Source organism: Salmo trutta, chromosome 3, assembly GCF_901001165.1.
Source record: "Salmo trutta chromosome 3, fSalTru1.1, whole genome shotgun sequence".
NCBI lineage: Eukaryota > Metazoa > Chordata > Actinopteri > Salmoniformes > Salmonidae > Salmo > Salmo trutta.
This window is the reverse complement of record NC_042959.1, coordinates 9,219,786-9,238,428: the sequence shown is the minus strand read 5'-3', so window position 1 is coordinate 9,238,428 and position 18,643 is coordinate 9,219,786. Positions and strand designations below refer to the sequence as shown.

General features: G+C 50.6%; 1 protein-coding gene across 1 annotated transcript in view; it reads right to left on the bottom strand.

The window, feature by feature from the left end:
* fhdc2 (FH2 domain containing 2) overlaps window positions 1-18,421 on the bottom strand; it is a gene marked incomplete at its 5' end in the record, with an annotated part of 35,303 nt that extends 16,882 nt beyond the window's left edge. The window contains 5 exon segments of the mRNA XM_029722451.1: window positions 288-388; window positions 822-907; window positions 2,950-3,052; window positions 16,708-16,769; window positions 17,728-18,421. Of these exon segments, the coding sequence (XP_029578311.1) occupies window positions 288-388; window positions 822-907; window positions 2,950-3,052; window positions 16,708-16,769; window positions 17,728-18,207 (832 nt within the window).
* Window positions 18,422-18,643: the final 222 nt, after the last annotated feature.

The window sequence follows — 18,643 nt, the reverse complement described above, 5'->3', positions numbered from 1 at the left end:
AAAGTAAGCTTTGGCAATATGTACATTGTTACGTCATGCCAATAAAGCAAATTGAATTGAATTGAATTGAGAGAGAGAGAGAGAGAGAGAGAGAGAGAGAGAGAGAGAGAGAGAGAGAGAGAGAGAGAGAGAGAGAGAGAGGAGAGAGAGAGAGACAGACAGAGAGAGAGAGAGAGAGACCTTTGACCAGATCCCTATGGAACCTGGTCAACAGTAGTACACTATATAGGGAATAGGGTGCCATTTGGGATGAACCCTTAACTATAAAGGCCCTGCTGATGGTTTACCTCTGGCCGCCTCCCTCAGACATCTGGCCGCCAAACAGAGAGAGGTCACGGCAGGGTCAAACTCCTCTTGTAGGATCATGGCATCCAGACGCAGACGAAAGCTAATGGGGAAGAAAATGGGAGGAGAGAAGGGATGAGGGGAGGAGAGGATGAGGGGAGGTAGAGGAGAGAAGGGATGAGGGGAGGAGAGGATGAGGGGAGGAGGAGGTAGAGGAGAGAAGGGTTGAGGGGAGGAGAGGATGAGGGGAGGAGAGGATGAGGGGAGGAGGTGGTAGAGGAGAGAAGAGGAGGATGGAAGTGGTTAGAGCCTTATTGATCCTCAGAGACACACACATCAGCACAGAGTGGAAAGCTAGTGAATCAACCAGTAGTATGTGGAGGGAGGGGGCCACTGCAAAACGAGGAGATAGACAGTCACCCTGAGAAAAGCAGATCAATTGGAATATTTTGCACCATAGTTAGAAATTCAGGATCAGGGTTTGTAATGGTTGTAAAACATGAGGTGCTGAAAGTTCTAGGGGTTGTGTGGTATACCTGGGGACTTCCACTAGCAGAATCATGAAGAGGTCAGGTTCCCCAAGCCCACTGCGTTCTGCCTTGAACCTCTTCAGACGAGCCTCCTGTGAAAATACCCAGATGGACAGCATAGAGACGTTATCACTCAGTTCTGTTCATATCTACAAGCCTCATTGCTTTTGTTGGGAATTCCACACAGGTTTAGAATCTCCAGAAATAATATTTACAATTCAGAGCTTTGATTGAGCCCAGTGGTAAAACCCACCATCCCCCAGGGTGAGCCCAGTGGTAACACCCACCATCACCCAGGGTGAGCCCAGTGGTAAAACCCACCATCACCCAGGGTGAGCCCAGTGGTAAAACCCCCATCACCCAGGGTGAGCCCAGTGGTAAAACCCACCATAACCCAGGGTGAGTCCAGTGGTAAAACCCACCATCACCCAGGGTGAGCCCAGTGGTAAAACCCCCATCACCCAGGGTGAGCCCAGTGGTAAAACCCACCATCACCCAGGGTGAGCCCAGTGGTAACACCCACCATAACCCAGAGTGAGTCCAGTGGTAAAACCCACCATCACCCAGGGTGAGCCCAGTGGTAACACCCACCATCACCCAGGGTGAGTCCAGTGGTAAAACCCACCATCACCCAGGGTGAGCCCAGTGGTAACACCCACCATCACCCAAGGTGAGTCCAGTGGTAACACCCCCATCACCCAGGGTGAGTCCAGTGGTAAAACCCCCATCACCCAGGGTGAGTCCAGTGGTAACACCCCCATCACCCAGGGTGAGTCCAGTGGTAAAACCCACCATCACCCAGGGTGAGTCCAGTGGTAAAACCCACCATCACCCAGGGTGAGTCCAGTGGTAAAACCCACCATCACCCAGGGTGAGCCCAGTGGTAACACCCACCATCACCCAGGGTGAGTCCAGTGGTAAAACCCACCATCACCCAGGGTGAGCCCAGTGGTAACACCCACCATCACCCAGGGTGAGTCCAGTGGTAAAACCCACCATCACCCAGGGTGAGTCCAGTGGTAAAACCCACCATCACCCAGGGTGAGTCCAGTGGTAAAACCCACCATCACCCAGGGTGAGCCCAGTGGTAACACCCACCATCACCCAGGGTGAGTCCAGTGGTAAAACCCACCATCACCCAGGGTGAGCCCAGTGGTAAAACCCACCATCACCCAGGGTGAGTCCAGTGGTAAAACCCACCATCACCCAGGGTGAGCCCAGTGGTAACACCCACCATCACCCAGGGTGAGCCCAGTGGTAACACCCACCATCACCCAGGGTGAGTCCAGTAGTAAAACCCACCATCACCCAGGGTGAGCCCAGTGGTAACACCCCCATCACCCAGGGTGAGTCCAGTGGTAAAACCCCCACCATCACCCAGGGTGAGTCCAGTGGTAAAACCCCCATCATCACCCAGGGTGAGTCCAGTGGTAAAACCCCCATCACCCAGGGTGAGTCCAGTGGTAACACCCCCATCACCCAGGGTGAGTCCAGTGGTAAAACCCACCATCACCCAGGGTGAGTCCAGTGGTAAAACCCACCATCACCCAGGGTGAGTCCAGTGGTAAAACCCCCACCATCACCCAGGGTGAGTCCAGTGGTAAAACCCCCACCATCACCCAGGGTGAGTCCAGTGGTAAAACCCCCACCATCACCCAGGGTGAGTCCAGTGGTAAAACCCCCATCACCCAGGGTGAGTCCAGTGGTAAAACCCACCATCACCCAGGGTGAGTCCAGTGGTAAAACCCCCATCACCCAGGGTGAGTCCAGTGGTAAAACCCACCATCACCCAGGGTGAGTCCAGTGGTAAAACCCACCATCACCCAGGGCGAGTCCAGTGGTAAAACCCCCATCACCCAGGGTGAGTCCAGTGGTAAAACCCCCACCATCACCCAGGATGATTCTTATGACTGTTATATTCTTATAACCATGTCCATATACAACACGTGCAGTCATTGGCAACATCTTTTACAACATGTATTGTCATTAAGAATTTCTCAACGATGATGTAATGGCAAACTGTTGATCAGGATAATGAGAACCAGATGATGAGGGGTGGGTGCTACAGGATTAGTCAGCGTTGTTGCAGTAGGAGCTACGGTGTGCCGGAGAGGACACAGAGCAGAGTCTTTACCTCGTCTGCGTCAGGCAGAAGTTTGCAGAGCTCAGACAATTTCTCGGCCCCGTAGCGGGTCCCAACCCCCTGCCGGATATCCTCAACTATCTCCTGGACAGCCCTGTGGAAACATGACAACACACATCAGCTCTATGGATGACTTCTCACACACACACACACACACACACACACACACACACACACACACACACACACACACACACACACACACACACACACACACACACACTGTCTGCAGGGTTTAGGGAAATGTGGTTTTAGCCACAGAGGATGGAAGTTACTGATATACTGAGGTGATTCAAGATAACACTAATTATTTAAAAATGAAGAAAAGAGGGGTATCATGTAGGGGTCTGGAATGGTGGAAGGGGTATCATGCAGGGGTCTGGAATGGTGGAAGGGGTATCATGCAGGGGTCTGGAATGGAGGAAGGGGTATCATGCAGGGGTCTAGAATGGAGGAAGGGGTATCATGCAGGGGTCTGGAATGGTGGAAGGGGTATCATGCAGGGGTCTGGAATGGAGGAAGGGGTATCATGCAGGGGTCTAGAATGGAGGAAGGGGTATCATGCAGGGGTCTAGAATGGAGGAAGGGGTATCATGTAGGGGTCTGGAATGGTGGAAGGGGTATCATGCAGGGGTCTAGAATGGAGGAAGGGGTATCATGCAGGGGTCTGGAATGGAGGAAGGGGTATCATGCAGAGGTCTGGAATGGTGGAAGGGGTATCATGTAGGGGTCTAGAATGGAGGAAGGGGTATCATGCAGGGGTCTAGAATGGAGGAAGGGGTATCATGCAGGGGTCTAGAATGGAGGAAGGGGTATCATGCAGGGGTCTAGAATGGAGGAAGGGGTATCATGCAGGGGTCTAGAATGGTGGAAGGGGTATCATGCAGGGGTCTAGAATGGTGGAAGGGGTATCATGCAGGGGTCTAGAATGGTGGAAGGGGTATCATGCAGGGGTCTAGAATGGTGGAAGGGGTATCATGCAGGGGTCTGGAATGGAGGAAGGGGTATCATGCAGGGGTCTGGAATGGAGGAAGGGGTATCATGCAGGGGTCTGGAATGGTGGAAGGGGTATCATGCAGGGGTCTAGAATGGTGGAAGGGGTATCATGCAGGGGTCTAGAATGGAGGAAGGGGTATCATGCAGGGGTCTAGAATGGAGGAAGGGGTATCATGCAGGGGTCTAGAATGGAGGAAGGGGTATCATGCAGGGGTCTAGAATGGAGGAAGGGGTATCATGCAGGGGTCTGGAATGGCAGCATGGGTTTGATTTTCTCTGATCACTGCTTGGTAAACACACACACTGTAGGTCAAGATGATCCCCTCTTATCTGACTGACTGTTGGGGGAAAGAGCCTTTGACGCCACACTGCATGACATGTGCCCTGAGCAAGCAAAAAACACACACACACACACACACACACACACACACACACACACACACACACACACACACACACACACACACACACACACACACACACACACACACACACACACACACACTTAGAGGTTGAGATATCACCAGACAGAGAGAAAGAGCAGAAACTAGCAAGTTCCTGACTGTATGACCTCCAGGAGCCAGGGGTCCATTACCTTCATCTGCCTGACTCCCTCCAAATGACTAATCAGTCCAGGTGGCTCAACCTCTCCAGGAGCCAGGAGTCCATTACCTTCATCTGCCCGACTCCCTCCAAATGACTAATCAGTCCAGGTGGCTCAACCTCTCCAGGAGCCAGGAGTCCATTACCTTCATCTGCCCGACTCCCTCCAAATGACTAATCAGTCCAGGTGGCTCAACCTCTCCACTTCCCTCCCCCCCCTATTTCCCTGACTTCCCTCTCTCTCCCTTATTGTCCCCCCCTCCCCACTATTTCCCTGACTTCCCTCTCTCTCCCTTATTGTCCCCCCCTCCCCCCTATTTCCCTGACTTCCCTCTCTCTCCCTTATTGTCCCTTCCCCCCACTATTTCCCTGACTTCCCTCTCTCTCCCTTATTGTCCCCCCTCCCCCACTATTTCCCTGACTTCCCTCTCTCTCCCTTATTGTCCCCCCTCCCCACTATTTCCCTGACTTCCCTCTCTCTCCCTTATTGTCCCCCCTCCCCCACTATTTCCCTGACTTCCCTCTCTCTCCCTTATTGTCCCCCCCTCCCCCCACTATTACCCTGACTTCCCTCTCTCTCCCTTATTGTCCCTTCCCCCCACTATTTCCCTGACTTCCCTCTCTCTCCCTTATTGTCCCTTCCCCCCACTATTTCCCTGACTTCCCTCTCTCTCCCTTATTGTCCCCCCTCCCCCACTATTTCCCTGACTTCCCTCTCTCTCCCTTATTGTCCCCCCTCCCCACTATTTCCCTGACTTCCCTCTCTCTCCCTTATTGTCCCCCCCTCCCCACTATTTCCCTGACTTCCCTCTCTCTCCCTTATTGTCCCCCCTCCCCACTATTTCCCTGACTTCCCTCTCTCTCCCTTATTGTCCCTCCCCCACTATTTCCCTGACTTCCCTCTCTCTCCCTTATTGTCCCCCCTCCCCATTACCCTGACTTCCCTCTCTCTCCCTTATTGTCCCTTCCCCCCACTATTTCCCTGACTTCCCTCTCTCTCCCTTATTGTCCCTCCCCCACTATTTCCCTGACTTCCCTCTCTCTCCCTTATTGTCCCCCCCTCCCCACTATTTCCCCTACTTCCCTCTCTCTCCCTTATTGTCCCCCCTCCCCCACTATTTCCCTGACTTCCCTCTCTCTCCCTTATTGTCCCCCCTCCCCACTATTTCCCTGACTTCCCTCTCTCTCCCTTATTGTCCCCCCTCCCCACTATTTCCCTGACTTCCCTCTCTCTCCCTTATTGTCCCTCCCCCACTATTTCCCTGACTTCCCTCTCTCTCCCTTATTGTCCCCCCCTCCCCCCACTATTACCCTGACTTCCCTCTCTCTCCCTTATTGTCCCTTCCCCCCACTATTTCCCTGACTTCCCTCTCTCTCCCTTATTGTCCCCCCTCCCCCACTATTTCCCTGACTTCCCTCTCTCTCCCTTATTGTCCCCCCTCCCCACTATTTCCCTGACTTCCCTCTCTCTCCCTTATTGTCCCCCCTCCCCCACTATTTCCCTGACTTCCCTCTCTCTCCCTTATTGTCCCCCCTCCCCACTATTTCCCTGACTTCCCTCTCTCTCCCTTATTGTCCCTCCCCCACTATTTCCCTGACTTCCCTCTCTCTCCCTTATTGTCCCTCCCCCACTATTACCCTGACTTCCCTCTCTCTCCCTTATTGTCCCTTCCCCCCACTATTTCCCTGACTTCCCTCTCTCTCCCTTATTGTCCCCCCTCCCCCACTATTTCCCTGACTTCCCTCTCTCTCCCTTATTGTCCCCCCTCCCCCACTATTTCCCTGACTTCCCTCTCTCTCCCTTATTGTCCCCCCTCCCCCACTATTTCCCTGACTTCCCTCTCTCTCCCTTATTGTCCCCCCTCCCCACTATTTCCCTGACTTCCCTCTCTCTCCCTTATTGTCCCTCCCCCACTATTTCCCTGACTTCCCTCTCTCTCCCTTATTGTCCCTCCCCCACTATTTCCCTGACTTCCCTCTCTCCTACTCTTTATTACACTGAACAAAAATATAAAAAAGCCATATGCAACAATTTCAAAGATTTTACTGAGTTAGGTCCAAATCTATGGATTTCACATGTTGATCAAAGATACCTTTAAAAAAAAAGGTAGGGGCGTGGATCAGAAATCCAGTCAGTATCTGGTGTGACCATCATTTGTTTCATGCAGCGTGAAACATCTCCTTCGTACAGAGGTAATCAGGCTGTTGATTGTGGCCTGTGGAATGTTGTCCCACTCCTCTTCAATGGTTGTGCGAAGTTGCTGAATATTGGTAGGAACTGGAACATGCTGTTGTACACGTCGATCCAGAGCATCCCAAACATGCTCAATGGGTGACATGTCTGGAGAATATGTAAGCCATAGAAGAACTGGGACATTTTCAGGTTCCAGGAATTGTGTACAGATCCTTGCGACATGGGGCCGTGCATTATCATGCTGAAACATCAGGTGATGGCGGCAGATGAATGGCACGACAATGGGCATCAGGATCTAATCACGGTATCTCCTTGCATTCAACTTAAATGTAACTGTGTTCGTTGTCCGTAGCTTATTTCTGCCCATACCCCCACCCCACCATGGGGCACTCTGTTCACAATGTTGACATCAGCAAACCGCTCGCCCACACGACGCCATAAACGCTGTCTGCCATCTGCCCGGTACAGTTGAAACCGGGATTCATCTGTGAAGATCACACTTCTCCAGCGTGCCAGTGGCCATCGAAGGTGAGCATTTACCCACTGAAGTCGGTTGTGACGCCGAACTGCAGTCAAGTCAAGACCCTGGTAAGGATGACAAGCCCGCAGTTGAGCTTCCAAGAGACGGTTTATGACAGTTTGTGCAGAAATTCTTTGATTGTGCAAATCCAGTTTCATCAGCTGTCCAGGTGGCTGGTCTCAGATGATCCTACAGGTGAATAAGCCGGATATGGAGGTCCTGGGCTGGCGTGGTTACACGTGGTCTGCGGTTGTGAGGCCGGTTGGACATACTGCCAAATTCTCTAAAACAACGTTGGAGACGGCTTATGGTAGAGAAAATAACCTTCCTCCAGTCAGCATACCAATTACACACTCCCTCAAAAACATCTGTGGCATTGTGTTGTGTGACAAAACTGCACATTTTAGAGTGGCCTTTTATTGTCCCTAGAACAAGGTGAACCTGTGTAATGATCATGCTGTTTAAATCCGCTTCTTGATATGCCACACCTGTCAAGTTAATGGATTATCTTGGCTCTGTCTGTCGGCCCTGTGTTCACTAATACCATGGCTCTGCCTGTTGGCCCTGTGTTCACTCATACCATGGCTCTGTCTGAATCACAGATAACACTAACCTTAATGAACTACACGGGGCTCAACTGGGGTTATCCTGATTCATAAGAGTTCAATAAAAGTTTTTTCTCCTCTGCCTTTGTAGCCTCTGGCCTGTTCTTCTATGCAGAGCTGAATGCTGGATACAATAATAGTCGACAGCTGAAATGGAGCATAATGAGAAGGTAGAGGGAAGTAGTACACATACTAATACCATAGTGTCTCACGAAGGGACCAATCTGTTCAAGCTATTCCCACCCACACCGCAAATCTAACAGTACCTTGTTACAACACTCACACAAAACAAACAAGCCCTATGTAAGAAGAGAAATGCTTCTGTCCATAGAGGAGGCTCCTCTGTCGTCATAAAGGCTTTCAACTACATGTTCTGGCATATGTTGTTTAGAGAGAGAAAAGCGCTCTTCAATTAGGATGTGCACGCAATTGAATCTCTGAACTCTGTGTACTGTACACACATGACAACATCCCTGCTCTGCAAGAGGTCGTTGCCTCGTAGCTACCGTCATACCCACTAGTGTTGTCACAATACCAGAATATGTAGCTCGATACCGGATTTAGTACCACGATAGTCGATATCAAAACAATTACACAGCAAAAAAAAAAAACGTATTATCCAAAGTCACAGAATGGCACTTGATCCAGACAGATCTTTTGAGTTTAATATTATTATATTATAATTGTTTTGATGTATGCATTAATGAATCAATTATACAGGCAATGTGAATGTTTTTTTTTACCAATCTAACCACATAAGGGTAATCATATATTTGAATGGTAAATCGGTATTGATAAACTGTGGTGAATCAAGATGTAACCTAGGCCTATTCACAATACAGGTGAATACATATTATTCAATAGGTGTGCGCGCATGCATTGAGTTATTCAGCTTGTTTTGGGCTGATTGGTGGTTACAGGTGTAAAACTATTTACAGCACCTTCCATTTAGGACTTATTTTATTGTACTGATCAACATCATTTGCATAGAAGAAGCAATCTCTTCTCTTTAAGACCCATGACGTTATTCACACACCAAGTCCATTTGATGCTCGATCAAAGAGGATCTGAACTGGGAGAGGCAGGGGGAAACAAAGTGAATGAATAAACATTTTGGTGACAATATTTTCAGTTATGGATTTATCACAAACAGGGTACTAGGGTAGTGAAATGATGTTGTCTTCAGCTGTAAGCTAGCAAGAAAAGTTAGCCTACAAAGCTAAAAGCTGTCGATATCTTCTGTAGTGTTCTAGCATTTACTAGAGATTGTTTTGTGAACAGTAATTAGCAGTTTTAACATTTCTACATGCCGTGTTGTTTTATTAAATTGTGTTAACTTCTGTTCAGTATGAGAGGAGAGCTAACATGATACAGACCAGACTCCCAGTGGTTCAGGACAGTATGAGAGGGGAGCTAACATGATACAGACCAGACTCCCAGTGGTTCAGGACAGTATGAGAGGGGAGCTAACATGATACAGACCAGACTCCCAGTGGTTAGGACAGTTATGAGAGGGGAGCTAACATGATACGACCAGACTCCCAGGGTCGGACAGTCTGCGAGGGAGCTAACATGATACAGACCAGACTCCCAGTGGTTCAGGCCAGTATGAGAGGGGAGCTAACATGATACAGACCAGACTCCCAGTGGTTCAGGACAGTATGAGAGGGGAGCCTAACATGATACCAGACCAGCCTCCCAGTGGTTCAGGACAGTATGAGAGGGGAGCTAACATGATACAGACCAGACTCCCAGTGGTTCAGGACAGTATGAGAGGAGAGCTAACATGATACAGACCAGACTCCCAGTGGTTCAGGACAGTATGAGAGGGGAGCTAACATGATACAGACCAGACTCCCAGTGGTTTCAGGACAGTATGAGAGGGGAGCTAACATGATACAGACCAGTACTCCCAGGGTTCAGGACAGTATGAGAGGGAGCTAACATGATACAGACCAGACTCCCAGTGGTTCAGGACAGTATGAGAGGGAGCTAACATGATACAGACCAGACTCCCAGTGGTTCGGACAGTATGAGAGGGGAGCTAACATGATACAGACCAGACTCCCATTGGTGCCATGACAGTAGGAGGGGATCTAACATGATACAGACCAGACTTCCCCAGTGGTTCAGGACAGTATTAGAGGGAGCTAACATGATACAGACCAGACCTCCAGTGGTTCAGGACAGTATGAGAGGGGAGCTAACATGATACAGACCAGACTCCCAGTGTCAGGACAGTATGAGAGGGGAGCTAACATGATACAGACCAGACCTCCCAGTGGTTCAGGACGTATGAGGAGGGGAGCTAACATGATACAGACCAGACTCCCAGTGGTTCAGGACAGTATGAGAGGGGAGCTAACATGATACAGACCAGACTCCCAGTGGTTCAGGACAGTATGAGAGGGGAGCTAACATGATACGACCAGACTCCAGTGGTTTCAGGACAGTATGAGAGGGGAGCTAACATGATACAGACCAGACTCCCAGTGGTTCAGGACAGTATGAGAGGGGAGCTAACATGATACAGACCAAGACTCCCAGTGGTTCAGGACCGTATGAGAGGGGAGCTAACATGATACAGACCAGACTCCCAGTGGTTCAGGACAGTATGAGAGGGGGACTAACATGATACAGACCAGACTCCCAGTGGTTCAGGACAGTATGAGAGGGGAGCTAACATGATACAGACCAGACTCCCAGTGGTTCAGGACAGTATGAGAGGGGAGCTAACATGATACAGACCAGACTCCCAGTGGTTCAGGACAGTATGAGAGGGGAGCTAACATGATACAGACCAGACTCCCGTGGTTCAGGACAGTATGAGAGGGGAGCTAACATGATACAGACCAGACTCCCAGTGGTTCAGGACAGTATGAGAGGGGAGCTAACATGATACAGACCAGACTCCCAGTGGTTCAGGACAGTATGAGAGGAGAGCTAACATGATACAGACCAGACTCCCAGTGGTTCAGGACAGTATGAGAGGGGAGCTAACATGATACAGACCAGACTCCCAGTGTTCAGGACAGTATGAAAGGGGAGCTAACATGATACAGACCAGATCCCAGTGGTTCAGGACAGTATGAGAGGGGAGCTAACATGATACAGACCAGACTCCCAGTGGTTCAGGACAGTATTGAGAGGGGAGCTAACATGATACAGACCAGACTCCCAGTGGTTCAGGGAGACAGTATGAGAGGGGAGCTAACATGATACAGACCAGACTCCCAGTGGTTCAGGACAGTATGAGAGGGGGAGCTAACATGATACAGACCAGACTCCCAGTGGTTCAGGACAGTATGAGAGGGGAGCTAACATGATACAGACCAGACTCCCAGTGGTTCAGGACAGTATGAGAGGGAGCTAACATGATACAGACCAGACTCCCAGTGGTTCAGGACAGTATGAGAGGGGAGCTAACCATGATACAGACCAGACTCCCAGTGGTTCAGGACAGTATGAGAGGGGAGCTAACATGATACAGACCAGACCCTCCCAGTGGTTCAGGACAGTATGAGAGGGGAGCTAACATGATACAGACCAGACTCCCAGTGGTTCAGGACAGTATGAGAGGGGAGCTAACATGATACAGACCAGACTCCCAGTGGTTCAGGACAGTATGAGAGGGGAGCTAACATGATAAGCAGACCAGACTCCCAGTGGTTCAGGACAGTATGAGAGGGGAGCTAACATGATACAGACCAGACTCCCAGTGGTTCAGGACAGTATGAGAGGGGAGCTAACATGATACAGACCAGACTCCCAGTGGTTCAGGACAGTATGAGAGGAGAGCTAACATGATACAGACCCAGACTCCCAGTGGTTCAGGACAGTATGAGAGGGGAGCTAACATGATACAGACCAGACCTCCCAGTGGTTCAGGACAGTATGACGAGGGAGCTAACATGATCAGACCAGACTCCCGTGGTTCAGGACAGTATGAGAGGGGAGCTAACATGATACAGACCAGACTCCCAGTGGTTCAGGACAGTATGAGAGGGGAGCTAACATGATACAGACCAGACTCCCAGTGGTTCAGGACAGTATGAGAGGGGAGCTAACATGATACAGACCAGACTCCCAGTGGTTCAGGACAGTATGAGAGGGGAGCTAACATGATACAGACCAGACTCCCAGTGGTCAGGACAGTATGAGAGGGAGCTAACATGATACAGACCAGACTCCCAGTGGTTCAGGACAGTATGAGAGGGGAGCTAACATGATACAGACCAGACTCCCAGTGGTTCAGGACAGTATGAGAGGGGAGCTAACATGATACAGACCAGACTCCCAGTGGTTCAGGACAGTATGAGAGGGGAGCTAACATGATACAGACCAGACCCCCAGTGTTCAGGACAGTATGAGAGGGGAGCTAACATGATACAGACCAGACTCCCAGTGGTTCAGGACAGTATGAGAGGGGAGCTAACATGATACAGACCAGACTCCCAGTGGTTCAGGACAGTATGAGAGGGGAGCTAACATGATACAGACCAGCCTCCAGTGGTTCAGGACAGTATGAGAGGGGAGCTAACATGATACAGACCAGACTCCCAGTGGTTCAGGACAGTATGAGAGGGGAGCTAACATGATACAGACCAGACTCCCAGTGGTTCAGGACAGTATGAGAGGGGAGCTAACATGATACAGACCAGACTCCCAGTGGTTCAGGACAGTATGAGAGGGAGCTAACATGATACAGACCAGACTCCAGTGGTTCAGGACAGTATGAGAGGGGAGCTACATGATACAGACCAGACTCCCAGTGGTTCAGGACAGTATGAGAGGGGAGCTAACATGATACAGACCAGACTCCCAGTGGTTCAGGACAGTATGAGAGGGGAGCTAACATGATACAGACCAGACTCCCAGTGGTTCAGGACAGTATGAGAGGGAGCTAACATGATACAGACCAGACTCCCAGTGGTTCAGGACAGTATGAGAGGAGAGCTAACATGATACAGACCAGACTCCCAGTGGTTCAGGACAGTATGAGAGGGGAGCTAACATGATACAGACCAGACTCCCAGTGGTTCAGGACAGTATGAGAGGAGAGCTAACATGATACAGACCAGACTCCCAGTGGTTCAGGACAGTATGAGAGGGGAGCTAACATGATACAGACCAGACTCCCAGTGGTTCAGGACAGTATGAGAGGGGAGCTAACATGATACAGACCAGACTCCCAGTGGTTCAGGACAGTATGAGAGGGAGCTAACATGATACAGACCGACTCCCCAGTGGTTCAGGACAGTATGAGAGGGGAGCTAACATGATACAGACCAGACTCCCAGTGGTTCAGACAGTATGAGAGGGGAGCTAACTGATACAGACCAGACTCCCGTGGTTCAGGACAGTATGAGAGGGAGCTAACATGATACAGACCAGACTCCCAGTGGTTCAGACAGTATGAGAGGGAGCTAACATATACAGACCAGACTCCCATGGTTCAGGACAGTATGAGAGGGGAGCTAACATGATACAGACCAGACTCCCAGTGGTTCAGGACAGTATGAGAGGGGAGCTAACATGATACAGACCAGACTCCCAGTGGTTCAGGACAGTATGAGAGGGGAGCTAACATGATACAGACCAGACTCCCAGTGGTTCAGGACAGTATGAGAGGGGAGCTAACATGATACAGACCAGACTCCCAGTGGTTCAGGACAGTATGAGAGGGGAGCTAACATGATACAGACAGACTCCAGTGGTTCAGGACAGTATGAGAGGGGAGCTAACATGATACAGACCAGACTCCCAGTGGTTCAGGACAGTATGAGAGGGGAGCTAACATGATAAGACCAGACTCCCGTGGTTCAGGACAGTATGAGAGGGGGCTAACATGATACAGACCAGACTCCCAGTGGTTCAGGACAGTATGAGAGGGAGCTAACATGATACAGACCAGACTCCCAGTGGTTCAGGACAGTATGAGAGGGGAGCTAACATGATACAGACCAGACTCCCAGTGGTTCAGGACAGTATGAGAGGGGAGCTAACATGATACAGACCAGACTCCCAGTGGTTCAGGACAGTATGAGAGGGGAAAGACCAGACTCCCAGTGGTCAGGACGTATGAGAGGGGAGCTAATGATACAGACCAGACTCCCAGTGGGTTCAGGACAGTATGAGAGGGGAAGCTACATGATACAGACCCAGACTCCCCAGTGGTTCAGGACAGTTATGATGAAGGGGAGCTAACCTGATACAGACCAGACTCCACAGTGGTTCAGGACAGTATGAGACAGGGAGAGCTAACTGATACAGACCAGACTCCCAAGTGGTTCAGGACAGTATGAGAGGGCAGGCTAACCATGATACAGACCAGACCTCCCCAGTGGTTCAGGACAGTATGAGAGGGGAGCTAACATGATACAGACCAGACTCCCAGTGGTTCAGGAACAGTATGAGAGGGGAGGGGGAGCTAACATGATACAGACCAGATCCCCAGTGGTTCAGGACAGTATGAGAGGGGAGCTAACATGATACAGACCACGACTGCCCAGTGGTTCAGGACAGTATGAGAGGGAGAGCTAACATGATACAGACCAGACTCCCAGTGGTTCAGGACAGTATGAGAGGGGAGCTAACATGATACAGACCAGACTCCCAGTGGTTCAGGACAGTATGAGAGGGGAGCTAACATGATACAGACCAGACTCCCCGTGGTTCAGGACAGTACTGGAGGGGAGCTAACATGATACAGACCAGACTCCCAGTGGTTCAGGACAGTATGAGAGGGGAGCTAACATGATACAGACCAGACTCCCAGTGGTTCAGGACAGTATGAGAGGGAGAGCTAACATGATACAGACCAGACTCCCAGTGGTTCAGGACAGTATGAGAGGGGAGCTAACATGATACAGACCAGACTCCCAGTGGTTCAGGACAGTATGAGAGGAGAGCTAACATGATACAGACCAGACTCCCAGTGGTTCAGGACAGTATGAGAGGGGAGCTAACATGATACAGACCAGACTCCCAGTGGTTCAGGACCGTATGAGAGAGGGAGCTAACATGATACAGACCAGACTCCCAGTGGTTCAGGACAGTATGAGAGGGAGTAACATGATACAGACCAGAATCCAGTGGTTCAGGACAGTATGAGAGGGAGCTAACATGATACAGACCAGACTCCCAGTGGTTCAGGACAGTATGAGAGGGGAGCTAACATGATACAGACCAGACTCCCAGTGGTTCAGGACAGTATGAGAGGGGAGCTAACATGATACAGACCAGACTCCCAGTGGTTCAGGACAGTATGAGAGGGGAGCTAACATGATACAGACCAGACTCCCAGTGGTTCAGGACAGTATGAGAGGGGAGCTAACATGATACAGACCAGACTCCCAGTGGTTCAGGACAGTATGAGAGGGGAGCTAACATGATACAGACCAGACTCCCAGTGGTTCAGGACAGTATGAGAGGAGAGCTAACATGATACAGACCAGACTCCCAGTGGTTCAGGACAGTATGAGAGGGGAGCTAACATGATACAGACCAGACTCCCGTGGTTCAGGACAGTATGAGAGGGAGATAACATGATACAGACCAGACTACCAGTCGGTTCAGGACAGTATGAGAGGGGAGCTAAAGCATGTACAGACCAGACTCCCAGTGGTTCAGGACAGTATGAGAGGGAGCTAACATGATACAGACCAGACTCCCAGTGGTTCAGGACATATGAGAGGGGAGCTAACATGATACAGCCAGACTAACCAGTGGTTCAGGACAGTATGAGAGGGGAGCTAACATGATACAGACCAGACTCCCAGTGGTTCAGGACAGTATGAGAGGGGAGCTAACATGATACAGACTAGACTCCCAGTGGTTCAGGACAGTATGAGAGGGGAGCTAACATGATACAGACCAGACTCCCAGTGGTTCAGGACAGTATGAGAGGGGAGCTAACATGATACAGACTAGACTCCCAGTGGTTCAGGACAGTATGAGAGGGAGCTAACATGATACAGACCAGACTCCCAGTGGTTCAGGACAGTATGAGAGGGGAGCTAACATGATACAGACCAGACTCCCAGTGGTTCAGTGGTTCCTTGTGGCAGGCTAGAGCAAGCAATGAGGAAGTATAGGCTGTGGAGAAGGCATGGTGCTCTCGCGCTATAGGGGGCCATCGGCTGATAGACTGACTTGATCCTCTCTGTCGACGACGCGAGACACATTTGACAAAAGAAAGAAACATTTCTGACCCACAGCGACAAACACACACAGAAACCAACCATATCTGCAGCATCAACAAACCAACCATATCTGCAGCATCAACAAACCAACCATATCTGCAGCATCAACAAAGAGACATTACTTCCAAACTGTCCACTGATTTTAAATCTAACATCTAAACTCTACATAAAATAAAAGTGAAAACATCAAGCTATAGAAAAGCACTACTAGTCGTTTTAAAAGTAATTTCCAGACTCATAAACCACAGAGAAGAGGAAGAGGACTAGCAGTGTGTCCCACATAGCCCCCTAATGCCTGGCTGTCTCTACTGGAGGGCAGCTCTCCTTAAGGGTCTGAGCAGGTGTCACCATCTTACCCCCCACCCACCCTGTGCTCCAATAAAGTCCAGCTGCTAAGGCACAGACACACTTCCCACTCCTTGATAGATGCTCATCCTCTCTAGTGTGGAGGGTTGTTCCCCTGAGTGCTATCCTAGCCCCTCCTACAGACTCTAAAAGCTTTTCTGATTCATGGTGTTGACTTCTGATACCAGAGCACCACGCACTCTCTAGGACCTTCTATTTATTACAAATAAATACTTGTTAGGGGGGAAAATGAAAGCGTGTGATGAGGAAAGGGATCCTTACGTCTTAAACTGCCGCAGAAATATCCCAACATTCATACTGCGTTTGGAGTCCAGTAGTGAGACCTGCAAACACGGATGCAGAAAACATGTCAGATACTATCATCAAGGTGGAATAATAGTCAGTAGTCTACCGGTAAATCAGCGGAGGCTGCTGAGGGGAGGACGGCTCATAATAATGGCTGGTACGGAGTGTATGGAATGACATCAAACAAATGGACACCATGTGTTTGATACCGTTCCACTCATTCCACTCCAGCCATAGCTACGAGCCCGTCCTCCCCCAATTAAGCTGTCACCAACCTCCTGTGTGGTATTTGCAGTATCTCTTTCAACCTTACAGACAACACATTCCATCAATATAGGCTACCTGGCAGTTTAAACTACACCTAGCCTCTGTGCCAGTCATTGTCTGCTTCTAGCCAGCATGCTGTTGTCTTGGCACAGCAACAACATACCACTGCTGAATGGAGACCGACTGGCAGTAACTCATACTGCACTCCTATCCCATACCTCGTCTCTGGTGCAGTCTCTCCCCCACCCATCCCCAGCCCTCACCCCCACCCATGCCCAGCCCTCTCCCATCGCCAGCCCATCTCACCCTCTCCCCCACCCATCTCACCCTCTCCCCCACCCATCTCACCCTCTCCCCCACCCATCTCACCCTCTCCCCCACCCATCTCACCCTCTCCCCCACCCATCTCACCCTCCCCCCCACCCATCTCACACCCTCTTCACCCCCCCCACCCATCTCACCCTCTCCCCCACCCATCTCACCCTCTCCCCCACCCATCTCACCCTCCCCCCCACCCATCTCACCCTCTCCCCCACCCATCTCACCCTCCCCCCCACCCATCTCACCCCTCTCCCCCACCCATCTCACCCTCCCCCACCCATCTCACCCTCTCCCCCACCCATCTCACCCTCCCCCACCCATCTCACCCTCCCCCACCCATCTCACCCTCTCCCCCACCCATCTCACCAACCCATCTCCAGCCCTCTCATTCTCTCCCAGCTATCTCACCTTATCTGTGGTGGTGTCCTTGGGTGAACTGCATCGCATCAGCACAGACCTGCGTCTCAAACTTCCTGCTCTGTCCTGAGGTTTACTGTCCTTCTGTCCAAACAGCTCATCCAGAGAGTGGAGGTCTATAGGGAAATCTTCTTCCTCCGTAGCCGCTCCGCTCCAGACACTCTTCCTCCCCTCCACCTTCTCCTTAGGGATCTGCTCCCAGTTCAGCTTCCTCAGCCGGCTGCGACGGGCCGAGTCCATACGGGTCAGAGGAGAGGAGCAGGAGGTGGAGGGAGGTGGGGGCGGAGGAGGGGGAGGAGGAGGTGGTGGAGGTGGAGGAGGGGTTTGGGTTAGGGGAGCAGAGGTAAGGCCAGGAAGGGTGTCCATAGCTGTCACTTCCAAGACGAGGGGTGCAACACCGCGAGGGCTGGCGGGTGGCGTTCCATGAAAGGCACGGGACTCCTTGACGGACACGGTTAGGTTGATAAGCATAGAGGCTAGTTGGGAGTTAGGATAGGGCTCAACTAGGGTTTAGGACTGGTTGTGGTCTAGCATTGCAGATAGCCAGAGTTCAACATAGATAGATGGATATTGAGATGTAAGGTATGGGGGCTAGTTAGGCTGTAGCTTTAATGTCTCTACTCAACCAAGGTGCGTCCTCTCTCTATTCTCTTCTCACAGTGGTGCAAGTCCCAGTCTCTCCAATCTAGGAAAACAACAACACAAGGAAATCAACTCTCAGAAAAGTTCAGACATACCTCAGAATACCTCTCATGCCATCTTGATTATGCTAATAGCAGTATAGGCTACGCTGGTATCAGACAATGTAATGAAGCATTTCATCCAGTCTCCACGATCACATGGCTTATTTAAAAGACAGACAGACATACATTATAAATACAGACCCTGTCTAGTCTGGTCTAGTCCT